At 38.2% G+C, this 15,587-nt stretch overlaps 1 protein-coding gene across 1 annotated transcript in view; it reads left to right on the top strand.

Annotated features, from left to right (window-relative positions):
• Positions 1 to 13,239, top strand: part of NELL2 (neural EGFL like 2) — a 133,690-nt gene extending 120,451 nt beyond the window's left edge. The window contains exons 17-20 of the mRNA XM_041465590.1: positions 6,397 to 6,590; positions 7,490 to 7,666; positions 9,763 to 9,987; positions 12,688 to 13,239. Coding sequence (XP_041321524.1) covers positions 6,397 to 6,590; positions 7,490 to 7,666; positions 9,763 to 9,987; positions 12,688 to 12,738 — 647 coding nt within the window. The 3' untranslated portion in view covers positions 12,739 to 13,239. The remainder of the gene's footprint in view (positions 1 to 6,396; positions 6,591 to 7,489; positions 7,667 to 9,762; positions 9,988 to 12,687) is intronic.
• Positions 13,240 to 15,587: the final 2,348 nt, after the last annotated feature.

Below are 15,587 nucleotides of genomic sequence, written 5' to 3'. Positions count from 1 at the left end.
TTTGTGTCCCCTGCACATGTGCTGATAATACACAAAACGTTTCAGTGATCGCTGTAATCAGTTCTTTGTATCCTTCAGCAAAGACTCTGATTTTAAAAATCCATGTGGAAACACCTCTGTTAAAATCACAGATGCACAGGAGCATTTTCTTAAAAGACTTATTTTAACAGAATTCCAATGCTATATCTATCCCTTTTTGGACATCATACTAAATATTCCTGCCTAGAGCTGGACTCCTTGGTAGCACTAGACTTTGTCAGTGCTTGATAATGAAATAATAGTTACTGAATTGCCCATTTTACACATCTATTGACCTTGGCTACTGCTGCTTCTTTGGCACAACTGAGAATATTGAATGTTTTGACTAATGTACTTGAATGCAAAAATTCATAATCCCATTCTATTGTACCTACAGGCAATGGAAGACCTAGAGATCCCTTTGCTAATAGTTTTGATTCACATTATACCCCTAGGTAGACCTATGGTGTCTATAAAAATTACTGAGAGAAATTATGGGAAATGCTGCTATAGGGCTTCAACCTCTTAGCAGCACTTGCTGTTTTTCCCTTGGAAATAAAATTATGTTATGCCTTGTTATATTTCCAGAAAAGTGAAATATCAGCCATGTAGTTCTTGAGACTTGTATGGCTTTGGGAACTCTTAAATTTTATATATATAAATATAGCACTCGGTATGGTGTATTAGCTTCTTTTTGCCCCGACAGCTTTTCTTTATAGTTTCTTTCAACAGTCTTATTGGTAGTGAAGGTTGTCTCTTATGTACCATTTCATAAAGAAAGCTGGGCTAAGGGAGTAGCCTCAGGCTTCATTGCAGTAAAAAAAAAAACCTAGAACTGAGGGCAAAATCCTAAAATAAGAAAGTTCAGGCCCCATTAATGTTTGCCCTGCAGTTCTGTGTAGCATCCTGATTCCTTTGAATTTGTCCTTTGCAATGTCTAAAAGCTTGCATAATCAGTTGGAGAGGGAGGCTATATTGGTTTGTACCAGAATAGAGAAGGTTATGCCTCAGCAGTTTTTGGACGTTTGGCACACATCCACATGCAAAGAAAGCTCACCTAATTAAGGCAACCCCTTAGGACTTGCCAAGAGTATCTGTCAGGTACCAGCTGTTGTTAGTATAGAATATGAGATCAATGTACCTTCACTCTCAGCAGGTACTACATTCTTTAAATGACACAGATGCAAATGAAAGGTTCGGATAGATCAATCCAGAATGCCTAATTCATAAAAGAATCTTTTTTTGGTTGTAAGGGTTTATCCATATGTGAACTCCCATTTGGGTTTTCTGTTCTGAAGTATCTTATGGGTTTTTTCTGCCATCCTGCTTCCAGAATTAGAATCACTTACTTCTTTGTGCGACAGAGCAGCCAGCCTGACAGCACAGAGGCTGAGGCTCAACTTGAAGTCTGTTTTCAACAATTCAGGATAATGAGGGATGGAGGCATATTACAAGCCTCAGTATGCTCCCCAGCCTTACTGACCAAAGTACTGACCAAAGTCCAAAATGGTCACTGCACCGTCTGTGTCTCTGGATCTGGAAGGCAGAGGAATTGCTGGCTGTCAGGATGTCTCAGTTTATCTCACACTGCATCCAGTATTTTAACTAGTACATGAGACTTCTTGAAGTTGAAAAACCACTGTCAGTTTGGAGTCCTACACTTAGCTTTATCAGAAACTTTGTTTTTGACAGCAATTAAGTGATACAGGAAATAAAAAATCATTACTCTTCAGCAGCAAACGTTATTAGCACTCACAAAGCTCCATCAAAATCCTTTTGCTTTTATTCATGATCACTAAAGGTCAGCAAATAAAGTGACTTCTTTCTTTTTTCCATTTATCCCAAATAGAGCTATAGGCATTAAGGCTTAGGTATTGAATCTGTGAGCCCAACTTAAGCATCACCCAACAGAAGGCAGATATGGAGACACATTAGTATTTCAATATTCTGGAGCGTGGGAAGAAAACAAAATGTCCAGAGTTTCTCGTCTTTTATAAAGGAACTGATAAGACAGAGACTTGACCACTGTGTTTTATAAGACAGCAATCTGAACACATTTACTGTATAGGGAAATGACATTTCTGTCAAGCTGATGTTACCAACATCTGAAGTCTCAGCTCTTCATCTTCCACATCTGGTGTGCACTCTCACAGGTGGCTTACATGAACTCAGAAATAAATTATTCACAATTCGCTCACTCTTTGAAGAATGATTACACCAGACAATAGATCTACTCAGGACAGAAAAGAACAGAAATAGAACTTCCTGCTCAGACAAGCTTGGGTTCCCTAGCAAATGCACTCCTTCCTTTTTTGCCTTAAGCAAAAGATTCTCGGGTGTCCTGATACTTTCACCTTGCTGAGCTAATGCTATTCCTCAGAGCAAAGGTAACTGAGAAACTTCAGTTGCTTTAAAGCAAAGAAACTGTCCACCCTCCCGAGCCATCTCTTCCAATATTTCTCAATGATACAAATGTTCCCCTTTTCTTTAAAAAAATGAGAGTCTTACCAATATCATCATGATGAGACATTCTGAATCAGAGGCTGCTTGTTGCTCAGGGCCAAGTGAAATGGTGCTTTGTCCCTCTGTGTTTCTTTGACTACCTCTTCCAAGAAAGTCAGAGAATCTCTTAAATGCTACCTTGGGTCACAACCTGGAGCAATTGAAATTCGCATTTTTATGGAGGTTTCTATGTCTGCAGTCTCAAAAATACTGCAAATGGAGTTTAGTCATTCTAAGTACTGTCACCATACTGTATGGCTTTAGTCTGTTATTTTTCCTGTGTAGGCAGTAAATTATTTGTAATAGAATTAACTCCTGGTTTTCTGTAACATGTATCACTTCTTCTTCTCCAGTGATATTCCTTTGTTATTGCAACATTAAGTTGTAAGAGATGATAGTAAGAAAAGGAAAATCCTTAAAAATGAGACAGATGAAAGCTGCTGTAATTTTTGCTGTAGGTTAGATAAATAAGAACTGATTCTCAGTTTAGCACTAGATAACTAGTTACATTTCATTTCTGTCGGGTTTTTTTTATTGAGGAAAACCTCCAAGTCTTTTGAGACAATGTTCTTGTGTCCTAACATTCAAGCTGCTTGATTCTTAAGCAGGGTGTTGTAAATAGCCTGAAGTGAACTATTTGTTTTTGAGTGGTTTGTGAGGGACTCTTTGGGGTTTTATTTTGTTTTGGTTTCATTTAGGAGGGGGCTGGGGGTTGTTTGTGTGTTTTTTAACAGCATGGAAGCAGTCATAGAATGGCTTTGTGGCTGGATAGAGTGGAATATGCAATCTGTAATCTTACCATCTTCCCTTTTCAAACACAAAAGATGCAGCACCCAGTGTCCCTTGTCCATAGCTGGTTATGGCTGGAAGCACAATTTCAGTAACATGATTCACCATCTATTAAAAGTCTAAAGTAAAAAAAAAACTGAACAAAGTTTTGCTTGGTATGGGTGATTTGTGTGCAAGTTCTTTGCTGATAATGCCTGAAGTTTGATGTGGATGAATAATGCAGATGAGAGTTTCATGCATGAAAAGTTGGTGTTTCTCTTGCTGCATCATAAACACACTGCTGTTTCTGATTAGGTTAGAATCAAAATGTAAATAGCTCCTGCTGTGACTAGGGATATTTAAATTGCCCTATTCAGAACATTTATTTTCATAAATCAAACAACTGGAAAAAACAAGATTGGGAATTTTCAGTAGTTCTTGAAAGATTGCCAGATAAGCTCAGCTCAATACCAGAGTCAATGATGAAGCCTCCATTATTTTCAGTTACTGTGACTGTGTTGAAAAATAAACCTCAGAAGCCTTTTTCTCATGGGAAAATTGTGAAATAGACTTGTATATAAGGGCTGAAAGCAGAGTCAGTGTTTCTAGGATCACCATTTGTTGTTTAAAGTAAAGCTTTCATATTTACATGACAGCTGAACTTTGTCCAGTTACCTCATTAAGTATGTCTGCCTTCTGTTAAGTAGATAGGTTGCTGAATAGTGACATTATAAATTTATGACAACTGTGTGAAAATTATGTACAAAAGAGTGCCCTAAACAAATGAATGCAATTTTTGGAATGTAATTTATCAAAAATTACTTTGATAATAAAGATAATCTTGCTGTTAATCTGAATCATTACATTTAAACTGAATTTGTGTCTGTTCTTGTTATTGCATGACTTAAGAATGGCTATACCTTAATTTTAAATTGCCAGATTATATTATTTTCTGTCTGGATTTAAGAGAAAATATAGGAAGGAGAGAGCAGCTCTTCCGTCCCTCTGTTCTGCCCAAACCAGGGTCACTCAAACCATTCCTGTTAGCTACTTCTCTAAAAAGCTTCAAGCTGGGAGTCTGGACAGCCTCTGCAGGGCTGCTGTTCCACTGGCTGTGTATCCTGGCTGTTGGGGTGTGTTTCCTGTCTGATGTGCCAGTGATGTTTCAGACACAGTGACTTAGGTCCATGGACCCAGTTATCTTCTGTCTTGTTCCAACAGTGACTGCCTCCAGGTGCCTCGGAAGGCAGTGAGGTGGAACACATAGGGATCTGAGATGATTTGCCTGTTCTGGATTACCTGTTACATAAATAAGTGTTCCAGGGGCCCTAATGCATGAAATGTATCCAAAAATCACAATCTCTCCAAAAATCTGTTAGCACTGAAATTTGAATATTCTGCCTGGCTTTATACACTTTTGGCTGTGCAATTGGTTTTTCCCTCTTAGGATTCTATAGTAGTGAGCATCATAGTTTGTTTATGCATTGTATGAAAAGTTATTTTCTTTTATCAGGCATAAATTTGTTGTCTTTCCATTCCATTCACTGTCCCTTGTCTAGTGTGTTAGCCAATATGGAGAAAAAAGCTCTCAACATGTCTTCTTTGGAGTATTCTTGGGTTTCGGGATTTTTTTTGTTTGTTTGTTTTTTGTTTTTTTTTTTTTCTTTTTTATATCCCTTCTTGCTGATGTTCTTTTAGACATGAGCAATCCATGTCTTTTATTTCTTCTCAAATGGTATTTCCCTCAATCTTCCCATAAGCCCTAGTAATTTTACAATTCTTTTTAAGACTGTGTCACTGTTACTGCACAAAGTATTTGAAGGAAACCCACTATGCTGCTGATTTGTATAATGGAGTTCTAATAATTTCCCTGCTGTTTTTCATCCTAATTCATATTCATGTTAGCAGCTTGTTAACTTTTTTGTTTTTTTGACGATAGCCATGCTTGGAATTGTAATGGTAATTGAATTATTTTGCTTTAAACTGAGTGTGATTGAGGTGGATTGGAGGTTTCATTTCGGTTGTTGAACCCAAAGCTGAGTGTTTTATTTTTCAGGTTTTTATGCTGGTGGTGAAAGATACATGAATGATCATATTGCTTATTTTATCTCACTCCTCTGGTGTACATTTATTTATAACATCACTAAATTTAATGAACTTTAATCAAGAACTTGGACCATGCTGTTGAGAAATTGTATTTAGAGTTGAACTTAATATCTCAATATTTACAATTACTGTAGTTCTAGTCTTTACTCTGTTTTCCACTTTTTATTGCATATATCTGTTTACTTAATGCCCCTTTGAAGCTTCTTTCTGTGATCATTTTTCTCCATTTGAACAGCTGTAAAAGCTGAATAAAGACTATTTGAGTGGAAGGTAGTGTGTGCTGCTAGCTTGCCCTTACAAAATAGTTGTGTGTACCTTGATGAAGTAGGCCTTTAAAGTACTTTTTAATTCTTTGAGATATGTTTGTTTTGAAGGAATTTATTTTTATTCACTGGAGACATGATTTTTTGTCTTTATTTTCTATTCTAGACATAAGGGCTACAGCTGTCATTGTAACTTGAATATTTAAAATATTCTAGTCTTTACATTCTAATAAATGATGAAATTTAAAGCATGATGTGCTTACTTAAATGAGCTTACAGGTCAGACATCACCTTTCACATTAAATTCTCATCAAGTGAACACGAATGTGCTGGACAGAGCCAGCAAAAGGCTTTAAGAACACAATTCTGAAGCTGTTCTTTTTTCACATAGCATGTCTCATGTATGGTTGCCACAAACGAAGGCTTTTTAGGGAGCTAAGAATTATTCTATCTCTCATGTTTCTTGTGGTTTCTTCATTCTATCTACTGTACTCAATAGCATTCACTTAGAAATATGTATAGCAAAACTCAAAATATCAGGTTAAAACATGATCCAAAAAAGTTGATATGACTTGTAAAGTATTTTTTTTTAGTTTTTAAGTTCTCTCCATTCTGGTGAACTACAAATTAATTTTCAGCTGAAGGCCTTCATGACTAAGAATCATTTATGTTAACTGCCACAAGAAAACTTTTGTTAATTGAATGTGGTCTGAGAGCATTCCATGGCATGTTTTTGCAGACATTGATGAATGTGGAACTGGAAGGCATAGCTGTGCCAATGACACTGTTTGCTTTAACTTGGATGGTGGGTATGACTGTCGGTGTCCCCATGGCAAGAACTGCACAGGAGATTGTATCCATGAAGGCAAAATCAAGCACAACGGTCAGATTTGGGTGCTGGAGAATGACAGATGCTCTGTCTGCTCGTGCCAGGTCAGTACCAATGGAAGTAGCTTCTTCTGCAAGGTGGTGGTGGGATGAAGGGCAGAGCATCAGGATCCAAGTGAAATTCCTGTTTTAGCTGCCTTCTCAGGTGCATGTGTGGAGCTACAGAAATGAAATCATGTATTACACAGGGTTTTGGAGATAGCTTCTCTCTCCAACCTGCATGAGCAAAACATTCATTGGAAGTTTATTATGTGGTACTGGGAGAAGGATGACAGTACTGTTTTGTGTTCTCTGGGTGGGAGAAACAGCATTTTTATGCAAATAAACTGTCTAGACACCTATTGGGGCTGGAGTCTGACGCCAGTATCTCAAGCAGATGGCTATAAATAGAAGTAGGTTCTGTGTCTGCAGAGTAATTCAGCTTAACTTCCTCAAATGTTTCCTGTGGGAAGTTTGGTCCCAAGCTAAATGCTCATGGAGAATGAAGGGCCAAAACACTTCTGACAGTATCCTGAGCATTTCAGCAGCTTGACTTTGGCGTACATGGTTTAGTTTCAAATCACCTATTATCTTCCTACGTGAATAATTACAGAACAGAGGGCTTGATCTTCCTTGACACCATCCAATCTGGTATTCTATGAAACCATGATATTCTAGGAAGTTTAAAGCAAGATTCATCAAGCATTTGTATGAGAATTACAAACAGTGCAATCCATTGAAGTCTAACCCTTGGGAAAGACAACAGGGGAACTTATGGTTGTTACTGAGTGTGTATGGGGGTTTCTGGCTTGGTTTCAATTGTATTTTGGCAAAGATACTGTGTAGTGGAAAACTTTTGAGCTGCTAATGGCTTAGAATCAAGGTAAAATATAAAATTTTGGCTGGAGTTTGGCTAGAGTGGTGCAAATTTCTGCCATTGCTGTGTGTCTCTCTTCTGAAAACAGAATGGATACGTGATGTGCCGGCGAATGGTCTGTGACTGCCAAAATCCCACCGTTGACCTCTTCTGCTGTCCTGAGTGTGACCCAAGGCTCAGCAGTCAATGTTTACATCAGAGTGGGGAGTTTTCCTATAACAGTGGTGATTCCTGGATACAGAACTGTCAGCAGTGCCGCTGTCTGGTAAGGTCCCCGATTACTGCTGCACAGACAGGAGGGAAAACGATGTGAGATATTCTGATCTGTTCATAGTTTCATTTTCATGCATCAGCATCCACTTAATTTTCCCTGAAATACATGTATAATTAAAAATCTGGTTTGCCTGGATTTATGTCAGTATTGTCCAGTTTCTGTCAAAAGCATATTTTGACACAATAGACATAATATAAATTACTTAATCATGAAGGTGGTTTCAGCAAAGTGGAGGTCATTTGGATATGGCACCTACACAGCAACACTCGCATTCGCTTATTCACAGACTGATGAAGCTCTGTAAGGAAATTCTAAATATGTATTTATTATCACAGCTGATATTTTCAAGCATGCTGGTAAACTTAAACTTATTTATTCATTCAGACATTTCAAGTAACAGAAAAATAATAAGACTTCTTGCATTTTTCAAAACAGTGAAATGAAGTTTCAAAAAAAAAAAAAATCTGTTAAAGCTTGTCACCTTTTTCCTAGGCATGTACTTTTTAGTCTAAGCAAAAAGTATTCTGCATAATGCTACTCATGAAGTTTCTGTGACAGAGAAAATCCTAAGATAAAAACAACTAGCTTTTATCACAAGTTATCTCCAAATATAAAGGCTGGTCCATGTAGCAGCTTTGGCTTGTCAGGGTATCATGAATAAAAGCCAGAAGCCCATTTCTGTAGACTGTGCTTACAGTGCTACCACTGCCAAAATTCAATTAAATAGATAACCATGTGCTTCATTAAATGTCTTAAAAATGAAAAAATAACAAACCTACAACTTAGGATCTCAAAAGATGTTTGTTTTTTTTAGTTTTTTAGTTTTTTTTTGGTTTTTTTTTTTTTTCAAGATGCTACTTCTGTAGCAAAAGTCTGCTTTCTTTCAGTGACCATGGATTTTTTGGGGTAACAGAGTATTGTCTACTCCCTGTACTGTCCATCACTGCAAAAAATAGATTGAAGTGTCAAGATCAGTGGCTGGATTAAGAGACTGCTTTCAGTCTTACCATCACACAATTCAAAAAGTAGAAAATTGGCCCAGATGATAATTTTTTAAAAGACTAACTTCACAGTACTTTCTGCAACATGTGGAGGAAATTTGGGGCTATTACAAGTGTCTGAGATTTTTTTCAGCTTCTGCTTTGGAGATAGCAAGCTCCACATTCTCAAAGACCTAGATACATTTTTTGTGAATAAACTGATTTCTTAGGGCTAAATGCTGTTCTTTTTGCCCCCCTTAAGTCCAGACTATTAAATCTGAGCTCAAATGAGCTGAATAAATTGGAAGTCAGAGATCTGCTCAAAAAAAACAAACAAACCAGACATTATTGACTTCTGTGAAGTCTTTTCTTTGACCAATAGATCTGCAACTTTGGCCTTTGTCCAGAGTGAAGGGAAGCTGATTCCAGCTTCTAGTAACTGATATGATTCATTAAACATCTTTAGATTTGTGCTCAGGCATAAAGTAAGCTCCCATAAGGATATGCTGGCCCAACACAAGTCTCTGCTCAGACCTTTTCTTACCTTGATTGCACTAAATCCACCATGCAGAAGGTGTGATAAAGTTTGGAACTTCAGGTATTCTGCTCGTAGTATCCTAAGTGGATGGAGGGTGGAGTGAGTGGAGGTCCTCTCATTGAAAATGTGGTGGTGTTCCCTGTTACAGTGGGGAGGGAAAAAAAAAAAAAAAAAAACAGCTGAAAATTTGAAAAAAAACTCTGAAAATTTTGGCACACTTTTGCAGTGCAGTCAGGTTACAACTTCTGTCCCTTTTAGAAATAGAACTTAACAAGGACAGAAGGACAGGCCATGATTCTGTATTGCATAATTTTGTGGAGAATTTTCATCTGCAGCTTGATGGAGAATGTACTGAACTAAGTTTAATCTACTTTCTGAATGGCATGCAGAAAAAAGCACCTGATCTGCTGTGTGTCCCACAGTCAATGAATGTCAGTGTTTTCTGTGCTGAATTCTGAACAGCGCCAGACAGAAAGAATAGCCAGCTAGGAAACATAATGCTGATTCAGAGGAATGGATGAGGAACAAAATAAGAGCTAATACTAATATCTTGTTCTTTCTGAAAACAGCAAGGAGAAGTTGACTGCTGGCCCTTGCCATGCCCAGAGGTGGACTGTGAATTCAGTGTCCTCCCCGAGAACGAGTGCTGCCCACGCTGTGTCGCTGACCCCTGCCAAGCCGACACCGTTCGCAACGACATCACTAAAACTTGTCTGGATGAAACCAATGTCATTCGCTTCACTGGATCTTCTTGGATTAAGCATGGCACAGAGTGCACCCTCTGCCAGTGCAAGGTAATAAAGGTTATAAAGATGAGGCTGAGATGCTTCTTCCCAGCTTGTTCTGTGGCACATAAATATTAATGTGGCACTGAGTCTGGTCAGGGAACAGTTGGTGTCTATACTTGTTTTAAAGCAGCAGAGATGACAGTAAAAGTGTTCAGCTTAGTTAACTGTACTCTTGCCAGTGCTAGAAGCACAGTTTGATGTGCTAGCAGATCAGAAGCAGGACAACAGCCCATGCTGCAGAGTGCTGTGGACAAGGTACTGGGTTTCACTTTTCCACCAGGATAGTTAATTCGAGTTTAAACATGGCGCTCCAAGCTCCATGCTATCTTGGAAGCATGCAAGTATGGCTCTGTAAGCCTAGACTTTGCACAAGGAACTTTTGCAGTGTGATACTATAGTGTTACTGGATCTCATTGAATTGCTTTTTGAGAATAGTAATTGTTTTCTGAATAAAAGGACTAGTTATATGGTTACATAGCTTTTGTACTTTAAAATTAATCAATGTGTTTAGAATATTTACTAGTTTTGTACTCAAAGAAATTGATTGTCTGAGGAGAAAAATTAATGGCTATGGGCATATGTGAATTCTGGCATTTCTTTTTGAGGATGAAAAAGAAAAAGGGCTTAACTAAGTGCTTGTATTCAAAATAAGATCATAAAGTGAATTGTGTTTTTTGCCATTCAATACTGAATAGTGACAATGTGTGTTTCCACAGCAGCCAAGGAGAGAGAGCAGGATTCATGCACAGTTCTTTAGTTACTAGTGAAATTCACAGTTGATTTTGTGCTTTATTCTATGTTCTTCCCAAGCAAGATGCTTCCCAAACTCCAATACGTAGTGCAATTAACTACTTGAAAAGGTGCTCATAAAAAAAAAAAAAATCTATCTTCAACACCTTCTTCTGTGAGAATTCTGTGTGATCAGGCAGCAGAAGCTGTCAAGCATCACTCCCTTCCTCTGCTTTGTCTGATGCAATACTGTGTGCAATAGGTGCTGCTGTCAGGGCATAGTCCTTTTCCAGGGGCAGTGGAATGCACCTAGAAAGTGTCAGTGTTTGTCCTGATGTCAGAATGAGTCAGTGGTTAGAAGAAAATGCTGTGATCTGACAGAATGGCTAATGATTAGAAAGCCAGAGCTGCTGCCCAGAGGATGTTAAAACAGGTTTACAGGCAGAAACCTGTATTTTTGGGATCCATATCTGGTGCTATACACCAGCTTCAATGCTAGAAATTACTTTTTGGTCAGGCAAGTTGCTAAGGTTCTTATGCATCTGTAAAAGAAATTATTGTGTGTGGATTTTTCCTAAAGCACTTTGAGACTCAGTGCTGGGAGATGTGCTCTTGTTGTACTGCTAATCAGTGGCAGTGCAGCAGGCATGTATCAGTTCTGACATGGCCACCTAAGTGCTGCTCCCATCTGGCCTTTTGTGTTAAGCAAAGACTGAACCTTCAGCATTGACTAATTGGTATTCAGTATAAACACATACACAGACTTATCAAATCCATTGCTGCCATGTGGATGTAGTGAGGATTAAAACAGATACTCTGCCAAACTCCTTAATTTTAATGATTCAGGTCTGACTGCCTAACAAAGGAGAGGTACCACTTTGTCCCTAAACAAGGCCAAATCTTATTCAATTCTCCTTACAGAGCAGTGTTGATTTTGAAATACACTCTCTGCTCATATTGGCAGCATTTTAATATAGCAGTTCTGTAGGCAAGCAGCCCACTGCCTGCAGATCAGGGTAGTGGTGTGCCCAGTTTGTGTAGTGTTCCTTCTCATTCATCCTGTGTCACCCCACTCTTCTCTTGTAAAGCATCTCATGGAAGGTCAAAGCTCCAGTCTAAGCCTCTCTAAACAAGCAAAATAGGTTTACACAAATCCTTTAAGAATTTAGAAACCTGGGCATCAGCTAAAGCAGACTTAGCCACAAAAACAATTCTAATCACAAGTAAAGAATGGGGAGAGTAGGATTATAACCTCCTGTAACAGAAGGAGTGAAAGAAAATGCTTGAATTATTCAGACCTTGTTTTAATAAGTCCTGTTGGTTTAGTCAATTGAATGTATTTGGACTAATTTATAAATAATATTCATTTTTTAATTTGCATTTTAAGAATCAGACTTAAGAAGTAGTAGAGATGCAGAAATTATTTCTCTAGTATTTAATGATGTCCATAGGCTATCTGTTCCCTTAAGTGCCCTTAGTATTCTTATAAGAATTTCTGGACTATTTGGAAAAAGTTTGTGGATTAATGTTTCCTGGTGTTACAGCCAGGATGCATGAAGTTGAAGCATTAAGGGCTAAATAAAACCCAGAATCCCTTCTGCCTGATCTGAATAAAACTCCCAAATGCCTTGTCTTGTTCAACAGCTTTATGTATTTGAGCAGATGCCTGATACCTTTATGTTGAGAGCATTCCTTCCACTGATCCCAGCTTCTTTCAGTTTGAGTGTTGTAGCTCTGAGACACAGACCACAACAAGCCAAGCAATTAGAGGAATCATAATAGCCTGTTCCCTCGGGCAACATAAGGACATGAGGACAATGTCATGAATCTGATCCAAGTCTGTACATGTTTTGTATTGTACAAGTCTGTATGTTCAAATCTGATGGGTATTTGCAAACAGCTGAGCTTGTTAAATTTACTCGTTTTGTACAAAATGCAAATTTTTTCAATTCTTCTTTCTGTTTTTCCATCCTTTAGAATGGCCATGTCTGTTGCTCAGTGGATCCACAGTGCCTTCAGGAACTGTGACACCAACAGCTATCTCTCACAAGCAGTTTCTGGATAAAGAATTTTCCTTCACAGAAATAGACCTTCAGACCAAAAATTGTTCAAAATTAAAACTAAAATTAGGTTGGTTTTGTCTATCTGAAGTGCAGATATGTGATGAACTCGGTTACCGGAATCAGAGTGAAATTTATGAGACTCAAGACAAGCTCAGATGTGGAAACCTTTGTATGAGGTTAGGCCCAAATCTTCTGGCTATTTGTCTGTCTGGCATCCTTGTGCAGAATGTTTAGGTTAGTGTAAAGTGACACATTGTAATGCTGTACATAATGATGTCAAGATCTAAAATCAACTAGGAGCTCTTACAGGGTCTTCTGAAGCTTTGAGAGTCCAACGCTTGACCAGATGCAGCAGACTTACCTAATCATATTTGGAACTGCACAAATGTGTTTGATTGCTTACTGCAGAACTTAGCAGATGTTTGAGTAAAAGGATGAAGCCTTCAGGAATAATGAACCTAGCAGCTAAGATGTGACATGTACAGTATGTGCGCTGAAAAAAAAAGATAGAAGTTATTGTAAAAAACAAAAACAAAACAAGAAAAAAAAACAAAAAAAAAAAAAAAGAAAACCCGTGATGCACAGGCATGGCTTCTTAATGTTTTCTGATGGGAAAAGTCATCAATATTTCCTTGTTTTACTGCACTTACTATTATTTCTTGATTGACTTTGTTCAGTATAAGCTCGTTATTGTGCAAATTTAAATAAATATTTCTCTTACCTTAAATTTCTGTTTGTGCCATCTTTCCTTTTCAAGGACTTAATTTTCATGTATGCTGTTACTTCTTTGCCAGTGTTCCTGGGAATCTGGACAATACAGGTGAAGTGTTGCCTGAGTAGCTCCTCTAAGTGTGGGAGCTTATGCCCAGCACAGCCTTATGCCTATCATGTGTTATCTTTGTTAAGATACACATAAGCAATTTGTCCTTACAGTGGATTAAACAGCAAATTCACATTCCTAAAGATCCCCTATGTGCCAGTGGGCTGTTGGCACGAAGAGTCAGTAGAGACCATTTGTGTATGACTTGGATCTGTTCAGATTTGCAGGGGATCTCCAAATTCCTCCTCTCTCCAGCTGCCAAGGGTTGGTTTGTCTTCCATAAGCTCTGCAGCTGTTTTCACTGTTTGTGTGAAGGATCTTAATGCATGGGGATTACTTCAAAATGCAAACCCTTTTGTCACTACTGTTCTGTTGGGACAGTAAATAAAGGAGGCTACGTGACCAAACCTGTGTTATTCTCAAAGAGAAGTAAAGAATAAAGCAATGCTTACAAATTGCAGGCTGAAAAGGCTGAATTTGTAAAGAATGCATCCCAAGCAGTGGAGACAAAACAGGAAAGGAAGACGATTCCCAAGATGAAAGCATTCTTTAGATGCTGCTTTAGTACTCATATTCTTTTCAAAGTGCCTTGCTGCTCTTCACCATCTCTCTTACAAGTTCAATAGATTGTCGTGAAACCTGGACAGGCAAAACTTCCGATAATATTGCTCCTGTGTGATATGAAGTTTCAAGGGAGGTCCATGTATGTGGTTTTACAAAACAGAATTATTTCCTGCAAACAGATGCTACTTCAGTTTCATGTACTGCAGGAGATCAAAGGAACTCATGCAACCTCATGTATCCATTAGGTATTCCCTTGAACCCTCAGTGTCTGCTGAGGACTGGATCTTTTTGGATTAGGGGACACAAGAGACACTAGGCCACCAAATGCTAATAGTCTAAAAAAGTCCAAGAAACTAAAAATCAGGGCGAAAAAAGACCCAAATGGGTATTTTACATTGAACCAATAAACATATGAAGATTTCCAGACCAAATAAAGCCTTTTCCTCATCTAGTCCATAAATAACAAGTATTCAAAGGTGTTTTTTCTGTTTTGTCCTATTCCTGGCAAGCTGCAATCACTACTTTTAAAGAAGAGAGTTAGCTCCCCCCCAAAACCTGTGCTTTCTCTGTAATGTTTTCTTGCCTGCTAGTAATTGTCAGGAGGTCATGTTTTCGCCTCAGACTCTGAGGCACATTTCCAGTGGATTTCGTGAGCTGCTGCATGCCTCTTTCTGAGAGAAGGTTGAGCAGAAGTTCTGTACCCTCTGAGAACTGCAATTTAATTCAAGAATAGGTACAAGATAGACATAGAAAATGCATGAAGACCAAAGTTCTTTTTTTGAAAAGAATGAACATTTTTCAAGGGCAGAATCCTTGAGCTCTGGCAGTGGCTGTACAAAGCTCTGATGAGAACCACTGGAGCTGTTAGAGTAAATAGCCGCAGAACTTTGTATGTAATATTGTAAGCATCCCTATTTTGGCAGTGAATAGAAAAGTTGCAGGAGAGGCAAGCGTCTCTGTCCTTAATCTTGTTCTATGCATCCTCTGACTTTGGTTTCAGTGCTATGACAAATATGAGAACTAAGGAAAATAATCTCCAAATATTTTCTCGGTCAGGTGAGGCAAGCGTCTCTGTCCTTAATCTTGTTCTATGCATCCTCTGACTTTGGTTTCAGAGCTATGACAAATATGAGAACTCTAAGGACAATAATCTCCAAAATATTTTCTCAGTTCTTTTTCTAATAGCATAATACTGGTGTTTAATAGCAGCTTTTAATCAAAACAGAAATGGTGTATAGATGACAAAAACCATCCATTTTCTTTGTTGCTTACCATGACCTGAGTGTTGGATGATCTTTCTACTATTGTGAGTTTGTGAAGCACAGGGCAGTACACTAATAGGCCAAAAAGCCAAAAATTGAGACATAAGGTAATAGCTAAAACTTGAATGTGATCCTTGGAGAGACACTCAGTGTTGCATGTGTGTAAAG

The sequence above is a fragment of the Pyrgilauda ruficollis genome, unplaced genomic scaffold (genome assembly GCF_017590135.1).
Source record: "Pyrgilauda ruficollis isolate IOZ18807 unplaced genomic scaffold, ASM1759013v1 scaffold19, whole genome shotgun sequence".
In the NCBI taxonomy this organism is placed as follows: Eukaryota; Metazoa; Chordata; class Aves; order Passeriformes; family Passeridae; genus Pyrgilauda; species Pyrgilauda ruficollis.
The sequence above is the reverse complement of the archived record's forward strand: the minus strand, read 5'-3'. Positions and strand labels throughout refer to the sequence as shown.